General features: G+C 39.5%; 1 protein-coding gene across 1 annotated transcript; it reads right to left on the reverse strand.

The window, feature by feature from the left end:
• Positions 1-12891: 12891 nt before the first annotated feature.
• LOC138877368 (L-ascorbate oxidase homolog) lies at positions 12892-13302 on the reverse strand. Its single transcript, XM_070156973.1, has one exon. The coding sequence runs from the start codon at positions 13300-13302 to the stop codon at positions 12892-12894; it is 411 nt and encodes a 136-aa protein (XP_070013074.1).
• Positions 13303-13548: the final 246 nt, after the last annotated feature.

The following is a 13548-nucleotide window of genomic DNA, read 5'->3' on the forward strand; positions in this document are numbered from 1 at the left end:
TTAAGAGTGGGGTGGCTCACAGGTAGCTAATGTATTGTTGTTTGATTCTAATGTTAATCAAAAACGAGGTGAAGTCTGAGTAACCTCATCAAGTTGGGGAAGATTATGTGTATAGTGTGTAATGTAGCATTATCTGACTACTGCTTAATTGTGTAGGAACGAAGTGCCACCCAGAAAAGACACACGAAAAGGAAAGGCTACTTCAGCGGCCCAAACTAATGCAAAGGCGACCTCTGCACCTCCTCCAAAGAAAAGAAAGAGGGAGAAGCTACCTCTAGTATGATTGGTGCCCAAGCGGTGGCAGCTATAGCTACCATGCATCCACAACCCCCAGCCAATGGGAGTTTGTCATAAATAACATCCCTCCGTATATGAGGGATTGGTACAAGCATTGCAGGCCTAAACATATCCATCCGGAGGGAGCTATCCAGGAACGCAGTGTGAAAGCGAAGTATCCAGCTATTTGGAAAGGCATCCAAGATCTGTAAACATCAACCTCAACTTAGTAAAGGAATTCTATGTGGGGTTTGATCCATAGGACATTGAGGAGTTGGTGCCAATCTGTGGACGCTTGATCGATTTTTCACCAAAGGTCATATGAGAATTTTTAGGTGCTCCCAATGTTCCTGTGGAGCCATTGGAAAAATTAATTCGCAGGCCTACATATAGAGAGCTGAGGTACACAATCTGTGTAACCTGACCCCTGACCCATTAACTAAACCCGTCCGTTTGTATCTTCAGATCCCGACCGTCGATCATTTTGATCAACGACCCTCATCCTTCCTTTCCTTTTTAATTTCAAACGACCTAACCCTATCTCTCATTTCTCTTCGACCGCCGCCGTCAAACCCTCCCTTTCTCTCAAACGCTCTCTAACACTCAAAAACCCTAGCCGTCTTCCTCGTCTTCTCAGACCAAATCTCACCGGAGAGCTCTACCTCCATCTGCATTTTTTGCATAAGGCTACTTATTTGCCTTTCGAGGTTAAGCTCTACCTCCATCCTGCATAACGCTACTTATCTGCCTTTCGAGACTAAGCACTGTCTCCATCTGCATTTTTGCATAAGGCTACCTATCTGCCTTCCGAGGTTAAACTCTACCTCCATCCTGCATAAGGCTACTTATCTGCCTTTCGAGACTAAGCTCTGTCTCCATCCGCATTTCCTGCATTTTGCATAAGGCTACCTTTCTGCCTTTCGAGGTTAAGCTCTACCTCCATCCGCATATCTTTGCACTGCATAAGGCTACTTATCTGCCTTTCGAGACTAAGCACTATCTCCATCTGCATTTTTGCATAAGGCTACTTATCTGCCTTTCAAGGTTAAGCTCTACCTCCATCCTGCATAAGGCTACTTACTTGCCTTTCGAGACTAAGATCTGTCTCCATTTGCATTTTTGCATAAGGCTACTTATATGCCTTTCGAGGTTAAGCTCTACCTCCATTCTGCATCGTATAAGGCTACCTTATCTGCCTTTCGAGACTAAGCTCTGTCTCCATCTGTATTTTGCATAAGGCTATCTATGTGCCTTCCAAGGTTAAGCTCTACCTCCATCCTGCATAAGGCTACTTATCTGCCTTTCGAGACTAAGCTCTGTCTCCATCTGCATTTTGCATAAGGCTACTTATCTGCCTTTAGAGGTTAAGCTCTACCTCCATCCTGCATAAGGCTACTTATCTGCCTTTCGAGACTAAGCTCTGTCTCCATCTGCATTTTTGCATAAGGCTACTTATCCGCCTTTCGAGGTTAAGCTCTACCTCCATTCTGCATAAGGCTACTCATATGCCTTACGACACTAAGCATTGTCTCCATCTTGCATGGCTGAAACATCGCCACTTTATTTTTTGAACGGCTGAAATATCGCCATCTGCATTTAAATTCTCGCTTTGGCTGAAAGATCGCCACCCTTTGCATTCATTTGGCTGAAAGATTGACACATTCTCATGGGCTGAAAGATCGCCAACTTATTCAAGGTGTCATAGTTCGGAGGCACCATCGCATAGCCCGAGAACACCATTTCATGGCCTGCGAATCTTTACTTTTATGCTCTTCATGGCCCAGGACATCATAGTCCAAGGACGTCATCCTAACCGTCTGAAGACAACATTCATGGTCCAACGGGAACTTGCATCATGTTTTAATTATGCACAATATGTGCCGCTTTGCTCATTTGCAGGTACACCGGCTATCAAATGACCGTCTCAGCAGGAGCGATCCCGCTTCGGTCCTCCGCAGCCTATTCGACTCCAAACACCTTTTCAAATCTAATCATTTCATCCATCTTTTCGAATCTCCATCGACACACTCCGTCAATGGTTCTTGAACTATATATGGCTTGATTCCTGTAAAACTAGGGATATGTAGGCAGCTCAGAAGCCAGGGCTCGGTCAAAACTCTTTTCAATCACCAATCCGGTCAAAATTGACCATCTTGTCTTTACCCGACAACTCTTTCATCCTCCTCGGGTAAAGAAGAGCAGCTTTTGATACCCAATTTTTCCCTTTATATTTTCAAAATGACATATATGTGCATATATAAGCACCCCAAAGGGTTTTGGCATTTTCAATGATTTTTAAATCAATTTACGGCCTATTTTTTTTCATCATAAAATCCCAATAGTTATTCCCAAAACTTGCCATTTTAAAAAATAATTTACTTTATTCTCATAATTACCTCAAATATAGTTGGCATGATTTTTGCATATTTTTACAAATTCGTTTGGTATTTTAAAACTAAATTGCATGTAATTGTCATGCTAGCCTCTTTAAGATTTAATAGCATTTTTCATAAATATAAATTGATCCCAATATTTTAAATTAAGGTTTACATATTATTTATTAACTCAGTACCTTTAATTTGCTTTTAAAACATTTTTACTATTTTTATAAAATAATAGGGAAAAACTGGCTATTTCAATTTTAGCCTCAATTCGTTTTAATTTTAACCACAATTCCATCTCAATCTCAGCCAATTTCAAGCCCAAATTGGACCAACCCAATTCAAATTTAACCCGACCCCTGACCCATTAACTAAACCCGTCCGTTTGTATCTTCAGATCCTGGCCGTTGATCATTTTAATCAACGGCCCTCATCCCTCCTTTCTTTTTTAATTTCGAACGACCTAACACTATATCTCATTTCTCTTCGACCGCTGCCCTCAAACCCTCCCTTTCTCTCAAACGCTATCTAACACTCAAAAACCCTAGCCGTCTTCCTCGTCTTCTCCGACCAAATCTCACCGGAGTCCATGGATTCTCAGGCCATGGACGGCCTATGCTCACCTCCCTTCACCCCCAAATCATGGTTGTTCGATATTTCGAGGTTTGACATCAACGATGCCCGTTCAGATACTCCACAGATCTGAGGTCCTATGGCCTCTCCGGCTCCGTTCTGACGTGTTCGAGCCTTAAAAAGCATAGTTATGGATCAGACCTGTCCGAGACCAGACCCTTTCAAGCCTTCTCGTTTACAGGGTTTCTAAGAAACCCTAAAGTTGTTCGAGGTTCCCTTTTCTTTTATTTTCTTAGATATGTGGTAAATCTGTGTTATACTCGAAGTTTTTAAAACTTTTCCCCAATTTTTCTTTTTTAAAACTAGTCTGTTTCGATTTAGGGTTTTCAAAAATCTTAAAATGACTTCTGTCTCTTCTCCTTCTTCTTTTCTTTGTGTGAATCCGTATATGCCATGTTTTTTACGAGTTTTTCGCTTATTTCTTATGTTCTTTCCTTGCATGTCTTCTCCTATGTTTTTGTGTTTTGCCGTTATTACGCATGTTCATCTGTTTTGTGTTTTGTTCTTTCTCCTACTGGGTTCTATAGGCATGCTTTATGTGTCTCCCTCGCATATCCCTCTACTGTATTTTTATTGAGCTTTTGCTCATTGCCCGCCTTCACTGGATTTTTTGTTTAAAGCCCTAAGCATGATTCTTCTACTGTTTTCCTAAACCTGTATTGCTTGTCTCTCCTGAACTTGTTTAAGCAACAAAGCTTTGCCTAAATGTATTCCCTGTGTTTCAAACTTGTTGTTCTCTCTGTTTGCTTATTCTCTCATGAGTTTCTGAGAGAGGCTATTGAGCCTATTCTACTTGTTGTTCTTCGCCTATGTATCTGATTTGAGTCAGAAAACCCTAGTATTGGAGGTTTTTGACAAGCTTGGCTGTGTGCTTGGGCTAGGGTTCCATTCAGAACCCTGACCCTCTTTCAAAGACTCACTTTGAGTCTATGAACCTAACTTTCCTTGCTACTCTGATTTCTTTGCTAGTGTTGCAACAACTCTCTCTTGTCTCTGTATGGTTTTTATATGACTTTCTCTTCTTTCAAAAGGCCTTTGGCCAGCCTGTGATTGATTCCGAGTCCCTTTTCAAAAGGGTATGATTGATTGTTAATGATTTTCTTCAAATTAAGTTTCTCTTCACCTTTTCTTGGTTGGATCCATTCATGCCAAGGCTCAAACCTTGATTTTTACTGGCTGTGATTGATTGTCTTCCCTTATTTAGCCCAAACCGTGTAATGTTTAACTATTTCCTTAAATGAATTTTCATGTATTTACCCCTGTTATACTGCCTTAGAAAAGATTTAAAATCAAAATCCTTTCCTTATTTGTCATGCCCATTTGAAATCAATCCCTTGGCTGAAGGGAAATCTGTGTGATTGACTTTCAAAATTATTTTCTTACCTTCTTCTCACTTGTCTTCTGTACTATAAAAGGGGCTACCCCTTTTGCACTTAAAACGGACATACACAAAAAAAAAGACTTCGAACTTTTCAATACTTTCTCTACTACTACTTTCTCAACTTCTAGTATTGAGCACTCTGCTCCTCTTCTCTTTCTACTTTCTGAAATATTCTTGAGTTCTCTTTGAACTCTCAAGTATTTGCTGAAGACTCGATTTTGCTCCTGCTGACTTCTGGCTATTTACTTGCTTTTGTTGTTCTGCTATTCTACTACTTGCAACTGGTATGTCATTCTTAGTTAAATAATTCCCCTTAACTATGTGTTTATTTCCTAGCCTGTCTTGCTCTCTCTTTCACCATGTGTATACATCTTAGTTTGTTATGATTTCTTTCCTTATGTTTCTGCAACTCTGTATGTGCTCTTCTCATGTGAATCCCTTCCCTTTACTCCTTTGTATGAGAGTACAGTTCTAGCCATGACAGCACTCTGTTATTGCTGCCCATGACTTTGAACTAGGTTCATTTGAAACCTTTACTCGAACCAATTCCCACTTCCCTTTTCCCCTTTATATGCTGAGCCTGATTTGGGTATTGTGGTGTCCTAATCACCATCTAGACTCAGGTCTGACCTCTAAGGTCTGCTCTTAACTTGTTTGGACCTAACATATGGTCAAGGGTGTGCCAGTCAACACCTATGGTTGGGTATGACCACCATTTGCTATGGATCCCCAATCCCTCTTTCACTTTGCACTCATTCCTAGTTCTAAGTTTTGCCCCTCTCTGGTAAGCCATGCTTTGGGACCCTGGAGCTCCCTCTGAACTTGGATGCCTAAGGGCTGGCTTTTCCGCACTCCACTTTACTATAACTCTGGAATGGTGTTTGGGGTGTAAGCACTGCCTGGAGCTCTTGAAGCTCCTTGGAACTTTGACACATCCCAAATAAGAGAAGGCTTCAGAACCTGGATCCTTGAAAGATGGTTTACTACATATGTCAGACTGGGAGTCTGAATTAGGCCCTCTTTGGTTGGAATTCTGATTTCGGATGTATTTTATTTTTTGATCAATTCTGGTCTATAATAATCTTGTAATAAACATTTGGGGTTGGCTAGTGGAAAAAGACAGGGAACTATGCATGCAAGGGGTAGATGTCATGCCTATAGGGGTTATCATTTCCGAAATTCTGTATCCTATCTAGATATCATGCTTATAGGAATTACTGTCTCTAAAAGTTATGCGTTTTACAAATCACTGAAACTCTGCATTTTCATACTATACCTATAGGATTTTCTGCACTTTCATATAGATACCATGTCTATAGGATTTTCTGCAATTTTGCATGTGCATCCGTTATTAGGCAAACTTGTTATAGGATTTAAACAACTAACCAATCGCATATAGATGACCTACCTATAGGATTTCTGTATAATAATAACAATGTTTAAAATCAGTGACACTTAGAAAGCATGCCTATAGGAGCTATTAACTAACTGGAATCGCCAATTCGTCTAAAATTAGTAGCAATAATGTGTAATCACCTACAGAACTTATGTTTTTGTAACTGACAATTCCTTTCTGCAATCAGTCTACTTCTTTATTTCCGAAACTTATAGATATCATGCCTATAGGTTCTGTTTAACGCCTAGGCATGTCTTAGGGTAAAATTTTATAATTCCATCAGTTTTGATAATTACAACCAGCAGGCAGGCCTAATTTGGACCTTTTATCTGAAAAACATGTGATAAGTTAGCCACCCTTGCTACGTTAAGTTTAATACAGACCGAACCAGTATTTGTAAGTCATGCTAAATAATTTGTTGCTTTGAATAAGGGGACCAACTTGAGCCTTAACTGCTATTTGTATCCCTTTTAACACCTTAACGGGGTGGGAAAGGTAGATATGGATATGATGACCGATGCGCTAATATCACGTGCGACCCCTCTTCTGAGGAGTGATCGCTGGGTATTGCATTGAAGTGATCCATATTAATGATAAACTTAGGACCCCCTCTCCCTTTATTGCTTTCATCTCTTCTTATAAAACTGTTCAAATCTCGTTTTCATGAATTTCGGCCCTCTTTACTTACCTTCAAAAATTTTCAACCTGTTTGCAATGTTATATGTGAATCCTTATTTGAGTCTTGATTGTTTACTTGTAAAGTCACAATTGTAACATGGCCGGGAACCACACCAGTGGATCTTGAGGGGTGCCTGACACCTTCCCCTCGGGATAATTTCTAGCCCTTACTATAATCTCTGGTCTCTTCATCTCAAATCCTTCTTAAAAGTGTCCTAATGCACTATAATCATTAGGTGGCGACTCTTCAACTTCTAAACCCAATTCTCGAAAAGGAATAGAGTTGTCCTCCCAATGTTGTATACCCGATTTCTGACCACACAGTTAGAGAAAAAGGGGGCGTCGACAACATTCGGACAAGAATCATTGATCCCATTCCAGTAAAGATCCATGATCAGCCAGCTAATTGTGCCCATGTTGAAGAACAAGTAGACGGAAAGCCTTGGTTTCATGACATCAAGCAATATTTGGAAAAAAGAGAGTACCTAGAGCTTGTAAACCCTACTCAAAAATGCACACTTCAGAGGTTGTCCAATAATTTCTTTCATAGCGGAGGAATCCTGTATAGGAGGACTCCTGATCTGGGATTATTAAGGTGTGTCGACGCAAAGGAAGTATCTAGGCTATTAGAGGAAGTTCACGTTGGGACCTGCGGTCCACATATGAATGATTTTGTCTTAGCCAAGAGGATACTCTAGGCTGGTTACTTTTGGATGACTATGGAATCAGACTGCATCCAGTATGTCCGGAAATGCCACCGCTGTCAGATACATGCAGACATGATAAAGGTGCCTCCAAATGAGCTTAATGCAACAAGCTCACCGTGTCCATTCGCCGCTTGGGGAATGGATGTCGTTGGGTCAATTGAGACTGCTTCATCCAACGGACATAGGTTTATCTTAGTAGCAATCGACTATTTCACCAAATGGGTCGAAGAAGCATCTTACAAAGCAGTGACTAAGAAAGTCGTGGTAGACTTTGTCCGCGACCGCATTGTTTGTCTATTCGGAATTCCAAAGTTAATCATTACTGATAATAGATCCAACCTCAACAACGACCTGATGAAAGCTATGTGTGAAACCTTCAAGATAAAACACAAGAATTCCACAGCCTATAGGCCTCAAATGAATGGAGCTGTAGAAGCCGCCAACAAGAATATCAAGAAGATATTGAGAAAATGATAGAGAAGCATAAACAGTGGCACGAGAAGTTATCATTTTCTTTATTGGGGTATCGCACCACAGTCCGCACATCAACCGGGGAAACCCCCTATATGTTGGTTTATGGTACAAAGGCATTCATTCCCGCTAAGGTAGAAGTTCCTTCCCTAAGGATCACACAGAAAGCTGAGCTCGATGATGCGGAGTGGGTGAAAAGTCGTTATGAGCAACTAGCCCTTATAGACGGAAAGAGAGTGAATGCAGTTTGCCATGGTCAGCTCTATTAGAATAGAATGTCCCGAGCCTTCAACAAAAAAGTCAAGCCGAGACAGTTCACACAAGGACAGCTGGTGTTGAAGAAAATGTTTTCGCATCAGGATGAAGCCAAAGGGAAATTCTCTCCCAATTGGTAGGGTCCATACATGGTTCACCGGGTTTTGACAGGAGGAGCCCTCATAATTGCAGAAATGGACGAAGAAGTATGGCCAAAACCAATCAACTCAGATGTAGTCAAGCGCTACTATGTGTAATCTTTATGCTTCCCTTATATGATGTAATTTGAACTACGTCTGACCTAATTCCCGTTTAAGAGGGGATACGTAGGCAGCCCTATGGGTTCGGTCACAATTCAATAAAATTTTCATTTCCGCCGCAATTGGAAACTGGGGAATAATTTTGAAGAGGACCCTCAAAATTCAGAAGTAATTTTAGCCACTCATCGCAAGCAACGGTCAAAAACATCAAGCCAATAAACTGGGGCAGAATTTTGAGGACCCTCAAAATTCCGTAGCAAGAGAGGTTGCAATGTCCTGAACCGCGTCACAATCGTCGGTTCATCTAAAAAGTTAATCTTAATTATATACTTATGTCACATTTTTTACTAAATCATGCATGTTTATTAATGAAATTGCCTTGTTTAGCAACACTACCACAATAATACAAACAATATCACTAGATCAAAGCCGAGTAGGTCAAGCAGAGCAAGCGGGAATACGAACTAACTGCCCCCTTTACAAAACTCACGATTTTTCTTTGGATGCAGACATTTGGATTGTGAAATCATCAAACATACTATACACTCACGAGACGAACATTGTTCGGGAATACAACTCTCAAAACCGTTGCACTTATCCACATTTGCTATCCATACACACCAGTGACATTCTGTGTGTCACAATATCCCCAATAGTCATAATATCGCAACCTGCTATCAGCTAAGAAAGTTGTATTACCCCTTGCCATTTTATTTATTGCATAAGGCTACCATTTTGCCTTCCAATACTAAACGCTGTCTCCATCTACATTTCTGCATTGCATAAGGCTACCATTTTGTGTTTTGAGACTAAACATTGTCTCCATCTGCATTTCTGCACTGCATAAGGCTACAATTTTGCCTTCCGAGACTAAACGCTGTCTCCATATGCATTTTTGCATTGCATAAGGATACCATTCTGCCATCCGAGGTTAAGCTCTACCTCCATCTGCATACATAGGGCTGGAAGATCGCCTCATACTGCATGGCTGAAAGATCGCCGCATACTGCATCTCATAGGCTGAAAGATCGTCTGATACTGCATCTCATGGGCTGAAAGATCGCCACAAACTGCATCTCATGGGCTGAAAGATTGTCACATACTACATCTCATGGGCTGAAAGATCGCCAAATTATCCAAAGGCATCATCGTTCGGAGGCACCATTTTCATAGCCCGAGAACACAATGTCATGGACTGAGGATCCCTTTTAATTTTGCATATCATTGTTCAAAGGCATCATGGTTCGGAGGCACCATCCTCACAGCCCGAGAGCATCATTTAATGGTCTGTGAATCCTTTATCATATGCTTCATGGCCCAGGATATCATGGTCTAAGGACGTCATTCTAACCGTCCGAAGACAACATTCATGGTCCAACAGGAATTTTCATCATGTTTAAATTCATGCGCGGTATACGCTGGTAGGGTTTCTAAATTACAGGTACACTGGCGAGCAACAGCCATCTCGGTAGGAGCAATCCCGCTCTAGTTCCCGCAGCCATATCTTAACCCTTCTCATAAACTTGCCATTCACTCGACCCTAGATATTGCGTCCATTCTCGAAAAGTCTCCACCGGCATACTCCGCCAACGGATCCTGAACTACATATGGCATGATTCTTGTAAAACCAGGGATATGTAGGCATCTCAGAAGATAGGGCGCGGCCTAAACCTCTCTTAACCTTTTCGCTCGGTGAAAATTGGCCATTATATCTTTACCCGACAACTCTTTCATCCTTCCCGGATAAAGAGGGACAACTGTTGATACCCAATTTTTTCCTATATATTTTCTAATATGCAAAATACCTTCAAAATATCATCTGTATGCATATATAAGTATGTCCAAATATTTTATTATTTTTTATTAATTTTTAAAGATTTTTAAACCATTTTATTTCCTTATTTTATTCATAAAAAAACCAATAATAATTCCCAAAAATTATCATTTTGGTGATTCATTTATTGGATTCTCATATTTATGCTAAAATATAGCTAAGATAATTTTTGCATATTTTTTTTACAAATTAATTTAGTATTTTTAAAGCAAAATTGCATATAATTGCAATATTGGCCTCTTTTAAGATTTAATTGCGTTTATGGTTATAAAATTAAGTCCAGTATTTTTAAATATATAACTATATTTTATAAATCATTCTAGTACTTTCAATTTATTTTTAGAATTTAATTTGCTATTTTTTATAAAATAAATGGGGAAATGGCTATTTAAAATCTAGCCAGATTTCATTTCAATTTCAGCCTAATTTGAACCCCAATTTGAAACCAATTTACCCCGACCCAATTTCAAAATTAAACCGACCCAGACCCGAAACCCCACCTAACCCTTTAAATCCCAGCCGTTGATCATTTAGATCAACGGCCACCGGCTGCCCTTACCATTTTTAACCCAAACCAAGTCCTTAACCTAATTCACTTCCCAACTAACGTCGCCCTTGAAACCCCCTTCCTCTCTCAACTCTCTTTGAAACACTCATGAACCCTAGTCGCCGCCCTCTCACCCCACCCTAATACCTACCTAATCCATGGCCTTCCGTAGTCATTTGAGGCATATAATAGCCTTCCATGGTTTCTATGTATTTGTTCTTATGGTTTCAAGGAGAGACCTTAAAGGAGTCTGGTCCAGTCCTTATTCGATTTCAGTTCATGGCTCTTCTTTGGTCATCCTTAACCTTTCTCCGTCCAGCCATGGCCACTCGAGTCAGATCCTTGACTCTCCTGGTTAGATCGGTAAATTTCAGGACCTTTCTCACCTTCCTGGGTTTTCTGAAACCCTAATCTCTAAGATCTTTTCGATTTCTTCCAGATCTACCTTAGATCTGTGCTTACCTTGAACTTTTAAGAATTTTCTCGAAGTTTCCTTAACTTTTCTCTCAAAACGACTCTTTATCTTTTCTGATTAGGGTTCTTTTTTTAAGTTATTTCAAAATCTATTCTCTGATTTTAACGTGTTTCTAATCTTGCTATGTTTTTCTCATGTTGTTCTTCTATCTGAGTTAGCATGTTTAAAAAAACTCTAATTTCTTTTGGCTGTTTGTTAGATGAGTGCTTGTTTGGTTAAGTTTTTGTTCGATTTATTTGTTTATCATCTTTTAAGCTCGACTATTGTTGAAAAAAACCCTATGTCTTGGGTCTGAAACGATTCTTTTGAATACCTGACCCGATTTGAAGTTCCTTATTTCAGAATCTCTTTTTCTTTGTGTGATTCCTATAATTCTGGGTTTTATTATCTTTAAAATTCGACTATGCTTGAAACCCTAACTTTTCAAAAGGTTTTCTTGTCTACTACTGTGAGACCTTTGCATGTTTCTGATACTTTGTTTTCTCCATTGTTGACTCAATGTGACTTGACCTACTTGATTACTATGCTTCGAATGTTTGTTTTACTACTGAACCTTATGCCTATTTCTGTATGCTGTTTCTTTTGCCAATGGGTTTGGCCTCACATGTCTGGTGTCTCTACTCACTCTGTTTAAATACTAAAGTGCAGAAGCATGTTACTTCCTTGATTGATCTCGATCTTGTGATTGATTTCAGAACTTTTCTTTTATGAACTCTAATTTCACTTGCCTATTTAAAGTTAATTGATTCTTTTCCTTTATTATGATATTTTTCCTTACTGAATCCTTTCCCAAAATAAGCATATTTTTGTACTTAGACTTGATTGCTTATTTAATGTTTTTTTTTTTACCAAATCATGTTCAGCCATCACTCTGGCTAAGTTTCATTACATATAGTTCATTCCGTGATAATTTCTCCTCATAAACATGTTGATCGGTCATTAGATCAGACGTACCTTTTCTAGTTTGGCTCCACCACACGACTCTTTTTCATAGTCATTTGTTCAGGAGCAATGGGATTAAGAACTTACTAAATAAAGATATACTCTTCCTTTGAAGTAAAGAAGTTATTCCCTGCTTATCTATTTGGCATTTAACCAAAAATTTGGAGAAAAAAATGAAATGTGAAATGATACATTCCATCAATTACAACAACAGAAAATAGGATACATATCATATAGAAAGAGAAGAAAAGACTATAAGTCATAGCTCAAACTCAGCGTCTTCACTCTTCCCAGATTATTCTTTCCCTTGGTTTACACGATATAAGCCGGTCACCCTCTCGTGACGGAAAATTAGAAATATTACTGTTTCAAAGAGGCCTAGTGTGGTGATGTCTAGCTCCGCCACAAAGGAGAGCATTCTTTGGTATTGGAAGTTCATCTCTCCAAGAATTTGATGGGGAGTAAACTCTTAAGTAGAATTACTGTCCCAAATACCTCCTTGACCAATCCTCAGACCTTATGTTCCACATTCCTACATTATCCAATGCCATGTATATTGCAGTCCATGACTTGGGGTAAACCTGAGTGGTGCAACGTGCAACTGTGTCCCTTAAGTTGTAGTGCGATATGCTCGCTGGAGTCCATTGTCCACCATTCATACCGACAACAAATAAAGAATAGCCATTAATGTGCCATGACTGGATAGAGTTCTCCCAATTTGGAAAACGATCTCAACGTAAGATCTGAAGTTAGCAGCCATAACAGGGGTTCCAAGATAACCATTTCCATTGTAAGGCTGGTCAGAGATGCAACCAAGGTTAAGGACTCCTCCAATTTTGAAGTAATCAGCCAGCTTTAATGGTGTGTCCGGATCAACATACGAGACACTGTTGATAGCATATCTCTGTTTGCCGTTTATATATGGGGCAGAGTTGGCAAGAATGATTGTACGCGAAGGCTTGATCAACCCATAATGATAAGAACCTTGAGGATTTGGCCTTGGTCCACTTGCAGTTAGATTCCAACGTATGGATCTGGTCTGGTAGCACAGTCGCTCAACTGTCATATTCGGCTTGATTATCTGATTTAATACATGTTGAACCTATGTGCGAATTTTAACTTTTAGCCACTTTTATTATTATTATTATTATTATTATTATTATTATTATTATTATTATTATTATTATTATTATTATTATTATTTATTTATTATTTTTAGAATGTGAACATCGTTTAAAACATGTCTTTGGATTGTGTCACATGAAATGCACCCGCAATCCGGAACACATTTTATTCAATATTTTGGTATTTG

Source organism: Nicotiana sylvestris, chromosome 9 (genome assembly GCF_000393655.2).
Source record: "Nicotiana sylvestris chromosome 9, ASM39365v2, whole genome shotgun sequence".
Taxonomy (NCBI): Eukaryota; Viridiplantae; Streptophyta; class Magnoliopsida; order Solanales; family Solanaceae; genus Nicotiana; species Nicotiana sylvestris.

What these genes read in the sequence shown, in the direction of transcription:
- LOC138877368 (XM_070156973.1), bottom strand. Translation starts at nt 13,302, where the DNA reads ATGACAGTTGAGCGACTGTGCTACCAGACCAGATCCATACGTTGGAAT.